This window comes from Vanessa cardui, chromosome 1 (genome assembly GCF_905220365.1).
Source record: "Vanessa cardui chromosome 1, ilVanCard2.1, whole genome shotgun sequence".
NCBI classification, from domain to species: domain Eukaryota; kingdom Metazoa; phylum Arthropoda; class Insecta; order Lepidoptera; family Nymphalidae; genus Vanessa; species Vanessa cardui.
This window is the reverse complement of record NC_061123.1, coordinates 782,073-798,531: the sequence shown is the minus strand read 5'-3', so window position 1 is coordinate 798,531 and position 16,459 is coordinate 782,073. Positions and strand designations below refer to the sequence as shown.

The window sequence follows — 16,459 nt, the reverse complement described above, 5'->3', positions numbered from 1 at the left end:
TTGGGTATAATATGGGATTGAAGGCTTCAGCAGAGCCCCCATTTGTCATCTCTAGTAGGTAGGCTCCGCCGCGTGGCTTATGCTATACGGTATATTAAGCAATTGAATTATAACGTTACTGGCATAATCGTTTTTCAGTTATTTAAAAGTGACTCGTTACTTAGTGGTAAGATATCTGACATCAGGAGGTTCATTCTTGGACAGTATTCAATAAAGTCCAATAATAATTATTTTTTTAAATCAAATTTAAACCTATAAATTGAGATTGCATCTCGGCTCAATGACGCCTATCACCTTCTGATATTTAGCGATTTTTCTTACATTGAGTATCGCGATTGGTTTTAAATAATATTTTGTTTTTGTTACATTGAAATAGGTACATATTCTTATTCATTATATTCTTATAGGCTTTATATTCCCATGTGATTAGAGTCTCATGTGTGAGTAAAAAGGCTTTTGTATCTAGATCGGTGCTAACTGGTTTGAATTTCGATAAATCTTTTCGTATTAATTCAACAATGGAATTTCATATCTTTTTATCCGTATATAATCACTGGACAGAAAGAAAAGCTTAAGCGCCAAAAATGGATCTTTTGAAAAATTAGATTTAAATGAAAAGGTTTAAACCTCATTTCCCAAAATCACCAAAATAGCGCTTTAGCCTTTTTCCTTTCCACTGATATATACTATATTATTAGGACGTGAATTTTAAAATGTTATTTTTACTTTGTTCGATTTTTAAACGATCTAAAAAGTAGTAAGTTTTTAATATAATTCCCTAATATACAGTCTATCAATTAAAAATAAGTCTGATGAATTTATTTACCTCGAGTTTTAGTGTAAAATCAATTTTTTATTCCTTTGGACATTGTTAATTTCTTTAATTTATATCGCAAATACACATTTACCTACTTGCTATTAAAGGTGTATTTAGAAAGAAAATTTAAAGATAAAAAAAAGTTGTATTTTGTCGAATAAATTATCATAGTATCTGGGTCATTTATACATAAAACGTTTTCTCGAATCGAATCAAGTTAGTGTCTGCAACTTGGCAAGGGTAACTTGACATTTTGATGTAGCAAGCTGCTTGGAGATGAATAAATCTAATCTGAAAAAGTTCTTTGGACGATATATATTTTCTTATCGATTTATAAAAATATAGCTCGTGAAATGTAAGTTTATGACATTATATTTAATAGTGTCACTAATCTTTACACTTGTACAACCTGTGAATTTCCCACAGCTGGGCTAAAGCTTTCTCTTCCGCTTGAGAAGATGGTGGGGATCCTGCTCCACCATGGCAATCCATGCATCTGTTGGATATAATTTTATCGAAATTAGACGCATGCAGGTTTCCTTACGATGGTTTCACCGCTGAGCACGAGATAAATTCTATACACAAATTAACTTTATGACAATTCAGTATTTGCCTGACTTTGAATCCGCAATTATTGGTTAAGTTGTATGCACTTCAACTACTGAACCATTTTCACTTTACTGTAGCTATATAATTAGAAAACTGTTTTCTTTGTTATATATTGAGCAAAAATAGTTTGTTTGGAATCCTTCCCTATCAATCATATACGATACACGTTATACTCATTTACGATTCAATTTATATACGTTACTTGTCCCTTCCGTCTAATTAGGTATCTCCTACTCAGATACTCTGTTGCCAGCAGCAAGTTTCAGTAACGTTGTGTTCCAGTTTGAAGACACGGTCATAACAGGCACCGAATTTTTAGTTTCCAATGTTGGTGGGACGTTGTTGATATAAAGAGTGGCTAATATTTCAAACAGCGCCAATGTTTAAGATTTGAGAAATAGTTACTCTGAATTGGCCTGTCTACTTACACAATTCAACAATAAAAATATCCCTGACGAAAATACTTACTCTACGTTCTTCAATAACGATTACATTTTAAATAAATATTTTACACTGGTATTTGTACATCCAGCCTATTTTAGACACGACATTCTCAATAGTCACTAGATCAGCAAAACAAAGTTAGAATTATTTATAAATATAGTATGTTATGTTTGAAACAAAACTGTTTTTCATATCGAATTAATCCTCTAAATCGTCATGTAATCTCCACAAACACGTCATGTATTGTTTTAGCAATCTAAATTAATAAAGGTTGTCTGTTTAATATGAGTAGATATTTCAGTTTATCATTTAAATGCTTTGGATATTTATGTACATATCTTTCATCATATATACGCATCTACATATATTGGATATGCAGACAATTGCCTCTGCTATTCAATAATAGACTATTGTCCGGACCAGTGTTAAATGGAACATGCTCACATACCAACAACATGTAAGGGCGTCGAACATAAAGCTATCTATACATAAATTGATGTCGGGAAATCTGTTGGAAATTAATTGACTTCGAGATTGTTTGATCTAACAACATGAATAATGGTATAAATTATTATTTTTTCATGTAAAATATATCCAACTTTTGGTGGTATATATCTATATGTGACTATTTCTTTAGTGTAGAGTAAAAATAATTAAACCGGCTGGAAAACAGCTAGTGATCTAAAAATAAAAAAATATATCTATGAAACTACTAGACCGATTTTTATAAAAATTACACTATTTTCTAAGTTGAACTGTATCTAACATAGATTAAAAATGATCATCTCAATACAACTTTTAGTGTATGAGAAATTCATGGAAGAACATATACTTACGAAATTAACACCTTCCTGGAAGCCTAAATGGACCATCACACTCAAATATAATTCAATTCTGACATCATCACATACACGCATGCCAGTGATACCATCCTATTTTAATAGAATTCGTTTATAAGGTGATCCCGAGGTTCTAGATTCAAATCCCAGATTGAATCTAAGTATAAAAAGTTAGTAGGTTTTTGGTCGAATAATTTCCAGTAATAATCCTAAGTCTAGATTTAAGTGCGTAACGTCTTTATGTGCCTCGGAGAGCACTTACAGACATTCTAATCAATCATAAACTTTATTCAAGTACAAGCACTTTTGAATCGTCATTTTACAAGTAAGTGAAGCTACCACCAGTTCGGAAAATAGATTCTACCGAGAAGAGTAATTACAGAGTTTCTTGCCGGTTGCAAGAAACTCAGTAGTTACTCTTTTTGGTGCTGAGTCCCAATTTTTTGCAGTAGTGACGGCTTCTGAAATCCGTCATCCGATCGGATAAACGGAGTGCACCCGAACTTGCGTACTGTTATATTATGTTTGCATAGTTAGCTGGTCTCCTTCCAGACTTGTCACCATGACCGAAAAACGTCAAAACGCTGACGTCACCAAACCAAAATAAAATACTTTATTCAAGTACATTTTCGGTAACACTTTTTTAATAATTGAAATCTAGATCTGTTCAGGTAGATAAGACATATATATAAGCAAAAAACTACTCATTGATTGATCACGAAATCTCAGAAACTATAAGAGCTACAAATTTGTAATTTCGCAGGTCCTTATAGAGTGAAGACGTCCTCTAAGAATGGATTTTACGAAACTCCGTCCCTAAGAAGTTTAAACGGGGGTTGGATGTTTGTGTTTTATAAATTTCGTGCAAGTAAAACCACACGTTCCGCTAGACAGCTGCTATAATTATTGAGAGCAAAGATAATAATATATATGAGACAACATTACATACATTACTCTGATCCCAATGTAAATAGCTAAAGCACTTGTGTTATGGCAAATCAGACGTAACGACGGTACCACTAAAACCCAGACCCAAGACAACATAGAAAACTAATTCAAACTCAAAACTCAAATTCCTTTATTCAATATAAAAGCATTACACTTACTTATTGATTGTCAAATAAACACTACCACCGGTTCGGAAAAAGGAACACCCTGACCTGAGAAGAACCGGCGAAAGAAACTCAGCGGGTCTTTTTTTTCTGTTATTTTTTTTTTGTCAAATTTATAAGGTACATAGTAGTATATGATTAGAAATAGCCAGGAGGCGATCGTTTCATTCCCAAGGTGTGCTATCAAACATAAACTCGCTAATTGTATAGTAACCTTTTGCACACAAGCGTTCCTTAACAATTTTTTTAAATTTGGCAACAGAAGCATTTTGAACGCTTTCTGGGATCCTGTTGTAGAAGCGTATACATTGCCCCACAAAAGAGTTACTGACTCTATGCAGTCGAGTAACAGGAGTAACAAGATTGTGTTTGTTCCTTGTACCAATGTTATGAGAATCACATTTTCTCATAAAATCATTAATATTTTTCCGTACATACAAAACATTACAAAATATGTATTGAGAAGCAACAGTCAATATCTTAATTTCTTTAAATCTAACCTAGAAGAGGTTATAGATTGCGCGAATAGCCCTCTTCTGCAGCACAAATATAGTTTGGATAGCGGCTGCGTTACCCCAATGCATAATACCGTAGGACATTATACTATGAAAGTAACTAAAATATACTAGTCGAGCCGTATCAACATCAGTAAGTAATCTAATTTTTTTGACCGCAAATGCCGCAGAACTCAGTCTACCCGCCAATCCGTTTATGTGGGGGAGCCACTGTAACTTGGCATCAAGAGTAAGGCCAGGAAATTCAGTTGTTTCAACTGGATCCATCGATTCCCCATTGATAAGTACATCGGGTTTTACATTTTGCACATTTGGTGTGCTAAATTTTACAATTTTAGTTTTTTTATTATTCAGTCTAAGATTATTTACGCTAAACCAATGTACTATATCGGACATAACATTGTTTACATCGTCATACTGAACCTGTTTCCTATTAATTTTAAAAACCAAAGAGGTATCATCAGCAAACAATACTATATCATGTTTGTTCCCAACAAGAAAGGGCAAGTCATTTATGTATATGAGGAATAGAAAAGGTCCAAGAATTGATCCTTGTGGGACCCCCATACCAACTGAGACCCCAGGAGACCTTGTCCCTTTAACGTCAACCCTCTGAATTCTATTGTTAAGATAGGAAGTCAGAAGGTCGAGTGCACATTCTCTAATTCCATAGTGATATAGTTTCCTGACCAGAGTTTCATGCTGAACACAATCAAAGGCTTTGGATAAGTCGCAGAAAATCCCCAAGGCATCCTGCGACCACTCCCAGGCCTCATAGATATTTTTTATAAGTTCGATACCTGCGTCGGTAGTCGAGCGACCCCTCACGAATCCAAATTGATTTCTGTGAAGCAGATTGTGTCTATTGAAATATGCTTATAATTGATTTAAAATAATTTTTTCAAATATTTTGCTGAGGGTAGGTAATATTGAGATAGGCCTATAGTTATTAGGATCTGAAGTGCTACCAGATTTAAATATTGGAATGACTTTACTATGTTTCATCAGGTCAGGAAATATACCACGTTGAACACAATCATTGAATATTATTGCAAGATAAGGTGCAATCACATCAATAATTGAGTTTATCACCTTTACAGAAATACCCCATAGATCAGCAGTTTTCTTAATGTCTAATGATTTAAATGCACAAATTATGATATTGGTGTTTACAGGGGTAAAATTAAATTTTGTTTTGCATTCTCGTACATTTTCTTTCATCAATGATTCGGCAACAGCTAGAGAAGAAATAAGTAACCTAGTTGTAGAAACTGGTATGTCAGCAAAAAAATGTTCAAAAACTGAAGCAACTTCCCGTTCACTATTTATGACTTTATTATTATAATTTAAGTTTAATTCGGAGCTCCGATTACCACTTCTACCAGTTTCACAATTTATAACTTTCCAGGTCATTTTTATTTTGTTATGTGCATTCTTAATTCTATTTTTTATAGTTAAAGACTTAGCCAGAAAGCACACTTTTCTAAATAATTTTGAATAGTTACTTACATAGTTGGCAAAAGTGGCACTATGATTGTACGTCCTTTCATTATAAAGCTCGTACATTCGTTGCCTACTTTTATGAATTCCAATAGTAGCCCAATCATTTAATTTCAAAAAGTTTTTTGTATTAACTATTTTAGAAGTGAATATTGCATTAAACTTGTTTCTAATTAATTTAAATAGGTCATTATACAAAACGTTGGGATTATCACTAAGAGTTAGGTGAAGGAGATTGGCCATAATATTACTTCTAAACTTCTCAATACGACTTCTGGTCAAAGGAACAAACATTATTTTTTCACAATTGCTTATTTTATTAATATGAAAATTAAATAAAGCCTGTTGTCCACAGTGATCTGAATTTAGTTTATTAATAATCATTTTATTTTGTGGAATATGGGTAGCAAATATATTGTCTATGCAAGTTGCTGTGGAATCTGTTATTCTAGTTGGTTCTAAGAACAGATTTACCAGATTATATGAATTTAACAATGATCTGAATCTAATACTTGTGGTCTAATGCAGTAAATTTATATTAAAATTTCCAAAAACAATAATTTCTTTATTACATTCAGATAATTTTGATAAAACATTTTCCAATACATTTTCAAACAATTCATATAATCCACTAGGGGGCCTGTATACGCATACAACAATGACACGCTCAAGCTCTGCACAGGCTATTTCTATAGTTTGCTCAATAGAAAGGCTCACAATATCTTTACGTTCCTTAAATTTAAAGTGTTTACTCATAAGTATTAAAGAGCCACCGCGAATAGCTTTATTCCTACTGAACAAACTAGCCAACTGGTGCCCACTAAAGTTAAACATGACCTGATAATTCAGAAGCCAATGTTCAGTTAAACACAAAATATCAATATCATTACAGGTCAAAAATAATTCAATATCTAGGTCCTTCCCTAACATTCCTTGAATATTTTGGTGCACCAGGTTTACAATTTTATTATTAGTTATTTTCCTTTTCTTTTTATTGGCTTCTATGGTAACTATACTATTGGTGCCAGAGACTACCTCTATTGTCTTAGAGTTTAATTTAAATTACTTGGAACATGTTCCAAAATATATGGTCTTGTATTATTATAATAATAATCTACATTGACTCGGCCGGGATTCGAACCCGGGACCTGAGAGTGGCGTACCCATGAAAATCGGTGTACACACCACTCGATCACGGAAGTTGTCAAATAAAATAAAAAAAAATATTACTCAATCGAATGTTCACGTTTTACGAATTCTGCAAGCGAGATTAAAAAAATAACATTAGAGATGATAAAATATTGATTCTTTATTGAGCATACAATTAGCTATTCGTTTTGCACTAAAGTAAAATATCGTGAGGAAACTTGAATGTTTCGGATGAATTTATGAAATAACCAGCAATGGGATAGTATGATCAATTGAGCTCGAAATAGAACCTCATCTCAGCTGTTCGCATATGAAATATTACGATAGTCAAACGTTCTGCGCTCAGACAAAGCAAATATATTTAAATACTCTCTTGTTTGTAATACACCATTGTAAGGAAATAGGTTGGTTTTAAAGTAATGACAAATAAGTGGAAACATGTCTTCAAGAAATTAGTGAAAATGGTATTTTACCTTACTAGTCATATCATGCTTAATTAACTTTAAAACAAAAACAACAACAACAACAACAACAGCAGCAGCAGCAGCCTGTAAATTTCCTACTGGTGGGCTAAAACCTCCTCTTCCTTTTGAGAAGAAGGTTCGGAACATATTCCACCACGCTTTTCTAATGCGAGACGGTGGAAAACACATGTGGCAGAATTTCTATTAAAAGACACATGCAGATTTCTTCACGGCGTTTTCCTTCACCGCCGAGCACGACATGAATAATAAACACAAATTAAGCACATGAATATTCAGTGGTGCTTGCCTGGGTTTGAACCAGAAATCATCGGTTAAGATGCACGCGTTCTAATTACTGGGACATCTCGGCTCTTTTTAAATTCACGATTTTGTATTTTAATTAATTTATTATTTGTTCTAGTACGTGTCTCAAGTCGTCAACCGGTCGTCAGTGGTCACGTGGCCAGCTCCGACGGAACCACCGGGTGCTCGCAACCCTGCGCCCGGCGTCTGTTTGCCGGTCATAGTCACATTCTGTCAGCAGCATCGGATATCATACAACTTCACCGTATTCCCAAATTATATTGGACATTTTGGACAGAGAGACGCGCAGCAGGTATGTTACAATTTCTAGAACTATTTATTTAATAATTTTAAATTCAGTAATCACATACACTAATGCTCGCTGTGTGTGTGCGCTTGTGTGAACAGACAGGGTTGTTAAGTAACGACAAATCCCACGTAGGGTTTCAAATGAGTTTTATAATAGAGGTATAGAAAAAAGTTAATAAAATATAAAAGAAGCAGTTGAAAAACGCCCGTCAAATCTATATTAATATTATAAATGAGAAAGTAACGCTGTCTGTCTGTATGTCGCTGTTTCAAGATCAAATCGCTGAACCGAATTTGATGAAATTTGGTATGAAGCCAACTTGAACTGTAAGAATGGACATATCCTGCATTTTTGCCTAACACCCTAAAACGCGAACGAAGCCGCGGGCGTCTACTACTGCAAAATATTTAAATGCATGGTTATCGAAATACTTATAATTAAATAAAATTAATAAATAAATACAAAGTAAAATAAATATAACATTTAGGTTGTTAGACTTTTTGTTGTATTAATAATGTGTCAATTAAAATGTGAATTTATAATTGTATACGTGAAAACGACAAGAATCATTTTCTTTTCGTTTTCTATCGGTAAGAGATCATGACGGCATATAAGAGACTCTTGCCGTTTGCTGTCACGGCATACGTGTAGTACGACACAACTTTGATGTCGCATCGGCAAAATTCGTAAAACCGATCACATCTGAATTGAGTACGCAATCCCAAATTATCAATATTAATTTCTCATGTGAATATGATCTTTACACAAACGTAATAACTTATAATATGATATGACCAAATATATTCGTCAATTTGACACGTCGATTTACATGCACTTGTTTTCTCGGTTTGAACTGACGAGAGAATCTATAGCGACGAATAGCGTCGAATGGCGCGTTAGGGAGCTATTTTTGTTCTTTGTGAAAATCGGCACTTATCGTTTTATTTTCGTTTTATTGCATTTTCCGCTGCTACATCTAATTTCTGTCGTACTATAGTAGTCTTACACCCAACGCGCAATCGAAGTTTCATATAAAAATACTTTTTCAATATAATATTACAAGTTCTAGTTTTTGTACGCAAAATATTCAAGATGAACTCTTTATTCGAGGAGGCTTCCGAGGGAGAGCTCTTCTGCGTCGTCATTTTTAAAATCTGTCAGTTCTACTTGAATGTATTGCCACTTCATATGTACGTATCTCCCGAAATGAACCGACAAAACACTTTGTTGTTATAATGTAAAATAATATACTATTGTATATATATTTTAATAGTATTTCTATAGTTTACTATAATGTTTCATGTTTAATATATTACCTTTTATGGCACAGATATAAGGATACGCGAATCTTAATTAAGGAAGAAATAAATAAAAACATTATTTTTTTTACCGTTTATCAACAATTGTTATAGAAAAATATACCGTGCTTGAGATAAATAAAAATGATAATTACGTAAATCAATATAATATTGTAATACTCGAATAACCGAAACATAAATAATTCCAACTCCTAAGATACATTACGGACCTAAGGAAAACCCAAAAATGCTCTTATATTTTAATGACGGTATTACTAAAGAGCGTGACCTCACATTGTAAGGGCGGATTAGAGCACACTTGACAACCGCCTAATTGCTCGAAGGCCGAAGCCTTGTCGGTGCATTTTTAATAAATTTCGGTGATATTTTATAAAGAAATTTATACGCCGACTTTGGCACACAATTTTTTTTAATTATCTTTTTATATTATATAATTGTTTCAAAATCATTTTATTTATAAATATTATGTTCGTATGGGTTTGAAGTATTGTCTTAATCTCCGACAACTTTGTAAGTCAAAATCTTAAACATTATCTTTTAAATATAGAAGCCTCACTTACATTTACAATATTTCAAATTATGAATGTTGCCCTTGTCGATTTCGGCCAAGGCGGTTAATATCAGGGAATACCAGCCAACACAAGTCATATGTATAACAAACACATGTGCTCACTTTATTTCCTCACTCTCACGATAGGATTGAGTACCAAAAGTTTTCAGCGCTTTCTAGGGCACGGAAATGCACACACTTCTAACTTCTAAGCAATGAGCGATGGTGAAAATTTGTCAACTAACAATCCAATAACTTTTATTCGGGTTTGAAGCCAGGACCTGGTGATATGTGACTTTATATTGAGCTACTAAACCTTGAAGACATTTGAAACCGATATACATTTTCAAACTGTTATCAATTGAGAATAATGACTCAGACTATACAAACTAACTAATTTTAAAATAATCTAGATCAAGTGTAAGATCGGTCATAAAATATTTATCTCTCACTCCGAACGGGTTCACAGGAATTAGACCGTCTTTGTGTTCGCTGAATAGCAAAAAGCGAACTTAATGGCGTGTAAGTCTTCGATTTCAATATCATCGTCATTCGATAATTAAGGTTTCAGAGGAATCAATCATTGTCAAAGACGTTTACATCTCGACTCCGTGATGCCGGCGCCGTGTACCAAACAAAGGGTTATTTATTAGCACCGGCGCAGGAAAATTAATTCCGTTAATGAACTAAGGAAATGTATTGTGTCATGTAGAACTACTTCCTGCGATGCTATCTTACGATCTGATAGCGAGCGGATGGAGACATTTAATTAAATAATGCCTTAGTTAGTGCACTGCTATGAATATCGCATCTTCTTAGTAATATAAATGTTGGTCTATTTCTAAAGCATTTATGTATTCCTTTGAATTCAAATTGAATGGCTGAATTATAATATCGGTTAAGAACGGTAGGATCAGAATTTATATCTTTAATTTCCAGGAGTCTTGACTTAAATCCTACTTGGGAATGTGTACATTTATGAATACCAGTATAAGTCATACATCTTGTCATCGGATATAAACTTTTCTTTACATACATATACAAAATATGAGTTTAATAAACTAATGTATTCAAATGATAAATTTATGTTTCATAAATTGGAAAACTTTCCGTTACATAAAGAAAGAGTCTGAAAATGTATCAATTGGTTAATGCTTCCTTGCTTTTTGATGCAAGGGTTTGAAGCTTACTTTACCAAACAGCTCCAATGCTCAAATGCTTGGATTTTGCCACATGCAGGTTTTGTCATGATATTACATGAGGCCTGGGTTTGAACCCGCAATCTCCAGTTAAGATTCACGCATTTTCACCGCTGGTGCATCTCGGCATCTGCTCTTCTGTTACACGAAACACAATTATAAAGAAATAATCTGGAATTATTTCCATCTATAAGTCGCAAACTCTTTCTGATAATAAAATACAATGTATGGTAGAGGAAACATAAATCTGAACACTTAGACTAATAGCCTTACACGTGCCCCAACTATGTTTCAGAGTGAACACGTGTGAACGAATCGAGTAATCTATTCCATTTACGCCAAAATGTTTTATATATTGACAGGATTGGACGAAAAATACTAATGAATATCACGTTAATTGGAAACACTTGATGTATATTAAAAAAAGATATATGTAACAGATATTTCAAGTCGATTACTTGGTGGTAAGGCTTTGTGTAAGCCCGTCTGGGTAGGTACCACCCACTCACCAGTTATTCTACCGCCAAATAACAGTACTCAGTATTGTTGTATTCCGGTTTCAAGGGTGAGTGAGCCAGTGTAACTACAGGCACAAGGGACATAAAATCTTAGTTCACATGGTTGGTGGCACATTGACGATGTAAGAAATAGTAAATATTTCTTACATTGTCATTGTCTATGGGTGATGGTGACCACTTACCATCAGGTGGCCCATATGCTCGTCCGCCAACCTATACCATAAAAAAAATATTATCAAACCGCAAAGACTTTTTATTTCTGAGAGAATGGTTAAAGATTACATTTTAATAGTATGAAAATAGCTTATATTGTAGTAGGTTTTTGTGTCTGGTCGAATCATTACTATCTACACGTGTATTGTTTTACTATCATATATTAATAATCTTTGTTTGAGCTGAATGAGAGGTATCAGGAATAAACTATCTGCAATACCATGGTTACAGTGCAAATTTACATGTATATGTGTTATTATATTACTAAAAATCAATCATTTCATAGTTTGCATTGATAAATGCAAATAAAAAATATGGGGATTATAAAGTGTCTAAATTTAAAAATGTCTTTAACAGGATTTGGAAATTTATGACGCCGTCGTGGATGTGCGATGCTACGAGCTCACAGCTCTCTTTCTGTGTTCACTCTTCGTGCCCAAGTGTGGCCCTTTGGGTCATATGGTCCGACCGTGCAGAAGCCTTTGTCAAGGTAACATTTTTAACATTTTCCATATATGTGATTTCATGTAAGTAGCTAAAGCACTTGTATTATGGAAGATCAGAACTAACGATGCTACCACGAATACCACCATGATAACATAGAAAACTAATGAATTTTTTCAACATCGACTCGGCCGGGAATCAAACCCGGGGATCTCGGAATGACGTACCCAACACCGGAAACCGTTGTATACACTATTCGAACACGGAGGTCGATTTTTGGCCTGATATGATTTTGTTTTCCTGATCTGTGATGTCAATGTTGGCGAAGTGGATGATCCAATATCAATATTATTGCTGATATTGTTTCCACTGACCTAATAGTCTATTTCGCTTCTTGGTATATTGTGTTAGATTTGCTCTTGTTCAATTTGTTGAAATAATGCAGAAACAATGCGCCGTTGCGGTTTCTTCCTGGAGGTATTCGGCTTATCGATGCCGGATTACTTGCAATGCGAGATATTCCCAGAATCTACTGACACGGACGTCTGCCTCGGCAACCGAGAAGTTAAGGATGCCCGTTTCCGAGCCGCTAAGCCAGGTAAATTCATTCAGTTCCTCATATTGTACACAAATCTATTTTCTATCTGGATTATTTAAATAAGATATAACCTGTGCCAAATTAATTATTATAATCTATATTAATATTATAAATGCGAAGTAACTGTATGTTTGGTCTATCTGTCGCTCTTTCACGACCAAACCGCTGAATCAATTCCAAGGAAGGACATTGGTTAGTTTTTTGCCTAACACATGACAACCAACACCCTTAAACGCGAGGGAAGCCGCGGGCAACTACTAGTATTATATATATTAAAACGTTTCACAATTAAATGGAAACCCCGTTTTTGCCAAACAGTTTGCCCAACGGGTTTCCAATGTGACATGAACCGGTGCATTCCTCACGATTGGCGCTGTGACGGCCACGTGGACTGCGCGGACCGCTCCGACGAGCTCAACTGTCGAGTGTGCAAGCGTAGTGGTGACGTACACTGCGGCAACCAGCGATGCATATCACAGGCTCATCTGTGTGACGGCAAGATCGACTGCCCCTGGGGACAGGACGAGAGGAACTGTTGTAAGTGAACTTATTACAATCAAATAATATCCTTACTTCGTTCAAAGGCAATTAATGTTTCGAGGATTTACTGAAGTGACTGATAAATTATTTAATTAATTGGCACCATTAATTAATCGATTTATTCTATGGACGTCTGTTTTGTTGTATAAGTTTCCTAGATTTTGTAAGAAGAGATAATACGTTGTAGTCAGATTTCTCTTCGAGTACAAAATATATGTAAGGAATTTCCACAGTGCGATTGAGTGACGCGAACGGTGACATTGGTAGCGGCGAGCTGCAAGTGTACCGCGCCGCTAACCAGTCCTGGTTCCCCGCCTGCATCAGCACGCTGGACGAACCCACTGCTGTCAAACTTTGTTCCATGCTCGGATACTCGTGAGTAGCATACTTATATACTCTTGATATTGTCACCCCTGAATGAATACTCATGTGCTTAATTTGTGTTCATAATTCATCTCGTGCTCGGCGGTGAAGGAAAACATCGTGAGGAAACTTACATGTGTCTAATTTCATAGAAATTCTGCCACATTAGAATTCCACCAACCCGTATTGGAAGAGCGTGGTGGAATATGTTTGAAACCGTCTCCTCAAAGAGAGAGGAGGCCTTAACCCATCAGTGGAAAATTTAAATGCTGTTGTTATTCTCACCCCTTTAGATATTCGTTTGGTGATACTCCAAATAAAAAATGTTTTATACGTGTGCTAGTATAAACATCAGGCTAATGGTCATCGATGGTCCCAGTTGGGTGAACAGGAGTTCGGCGGTGGGAGGCGCGGGCGCGCGCGCGGGCCGCGGTCACGCGCACGTGCACGGCGTGGCGCAGTCGTACCGCGCTTTCCAGCGCAGCGAAGGCGGGCTGCTGCGCGAGCTGAAGGACTGTCGACACGACACAAGCCGCGTGCATCTCGTCTGCAACAACTACGGTCAGTACCGTCAGCAGTAGACTTAATAAACTTAATGAGCTTTCAAGAACAGAGCGTACTTCTTCCTAAAAGGCAGACAACGCACCCCCAAGGTCCCCGGTGTTGCAGATGTCTATAGGTAATATAATCACTTACGATCAGATGAGCCTCCTGGTAATTTGCCCCGTATAACAAAAAAATGACTTTGACTTTGTGAAGTTTATTTGAAAAAAATTGATTTGATATGATTGCTGTGTGAAATCCACATGAAAACAAATGTGTATCGAAGATAATATATCACATATAATGTATTAAAAAATTAAATTTATTTCAGTAATATTAAATAAATTTGTCACAAAATAGTATAACATTGGGAAGCTCAAATGGCCGACCATTATGCACGCGACGCTGGCTTAATCGGAATACAACGCGCCCACCAGACCGCGACTGTTTTGATTCACACATATGACTTCTCGTGGAAATATTTTAAGAGTTATATAAAATACTAGCGACCCGACCCGACTTCACACGCGAGCAATATATACGATATATACTACAGAATGTGTTTATTTACAACATCACATTAGAAACTTCTAAAACTACCAGTTTACTATATACTCCATGTATTATTAACACTCCTCGTATCAATCTATCTATTAAAAAAAGCATCATAATCCGTTGAGTAGTTTTAAAGATTTAAGCATGGATATAGGGACAGAGAAAGCGACTTTATTTTATACTGTGTCGTGATTATGACTCAAATATAATATTACAATTTTAAATTCACATTTCTTTATTCAATATCGATACATACGTAATATTCATAGCGAAGAAACTTCTTATTCGGAAAATAACATATCATTTTCGGAAAAATTTACGCAATAAACTCAGCAAATAAAATATTTGAACTCGTTATATATGAAAGTAACTTGTTTCGATATACGAGTATTAGTTCATAAATGTTCCTCTTTTCCTCTTGGGCAAAAGATTTCCCTAATGGTAATGCAGCTATGAGTTCGTGCTTTTATAATTTTTGTAATTTCTTAGATTGAAAACAATATGTAATCTTTCTTTACAAATAAAACATGAAAGTTTGTATGTTTGTTCACAATGCTTTTCTAAACCAATTATTCGAAACTTTATTAAACATTCGACATATACCTTCGAAGGTTCCTGTATCAAAAAAAGTATTTCCTTGGAATTTGTCGTTACATATGGTGAACAACCTTTCTGTACAAGAGCGAAACCGGGACCGGTAACTTGGCAAGGCATCCGTTTCTACAATAAAATTCCACAGACATTTTTAACTTTGCCTTTCATAAATTTAAATCATTTGTAAAAGCACATTGGTATAGAAGGCATATTATTCAATACAAAATTATACAGATGATAAAAAGTGGAGTTAATGCTTGCTGACTTCCAGGCAGCATATATTACATGCAAATATAATTGAAATCAACTAACATGTGTTTTTTATGTAAAAGCCTAAAACCCCACTTGAATCAAGTACATTTTAATTTTGTATGTTAATTTACCGATTCAAATATCTAAAATGCCAAACTATTTATGAATTTAAGATTGATTTATATACAATTTAAATGGAATGGCAGCAAGAAGTGCCCGTTTAGTAATAATTCCTACTCTGTAACGAGAATTGAACCAGCTGTTCCTTTAACAGCAGCGAGATTTCACAGTTCGCGTCACCCGAGCTTACGTATTGTTAACATATAACACAAATAACATCTATACATATAATAAAATTGGAGTGTTTGTTTGTAATATTAAAATAACCGTTTTTTACTTAAGGTGTATTCGGTACATATACCAAATAACATTTTTTACAATTTTTGTTTGTCTGTCTGTCTTTCAGTCTCGTTCGTTCCTGATAATATTTGAATGGGCTGGACAGATTATGATTGGCTTCACTGGATTTTCACTGGCAGAAAACATTTTTGTTAAATTTAAAGGCGCATAAAGACACGGCCACAGTTAGTTCTATTAATATGAGGTAACATAAATTTAAATAGAATTTTTTCTTTCGTCTTGAGACATTGTCTTTATATCCTTATGAATATAGCAGCATATTTTTTACTACATTCCACTAATGACTATA

General features: G+C 34.7%; 1 protein-coding gene across 1 annotated transcript in view; it reads left to right on the top strand.

The window, feature by feature from the left end:
* The window catches only part of LOC124531612 (atrial natriuretic peptide-converting enzyme), a 140,238-nt gene that overhangs the window by 95,194 nt on the left and 28,585 nt on the right, over nt 1-16,459 (top strand). Inside the window, exons 7-12 of the mRNA XM_047106078.1 lie at nt 7,871-8,065; nt 12,219-12,351; nt 12,751-12,903; nt 13,222-13,440; nt 13,677-13,818; nt 14,186-14,367. Of these exons, the coding sequence (XP_046962034.1) occupies nt 7,871-8,065; nt 12,219-12,351; nt 12,751-12,903; nt 13,222-13,440; nt 13,677-13,818; nt 14,186-14,367 (1,024 nt within the window). The remainder of the gene's footprint in view (nt 1-7,870; nt 8,066-12,218; nt 12,352-12,750; nt 12,904-13,221; nt 13,441-13,676; nt 13,819-14,185; nt 14,368-16,459) is intronic.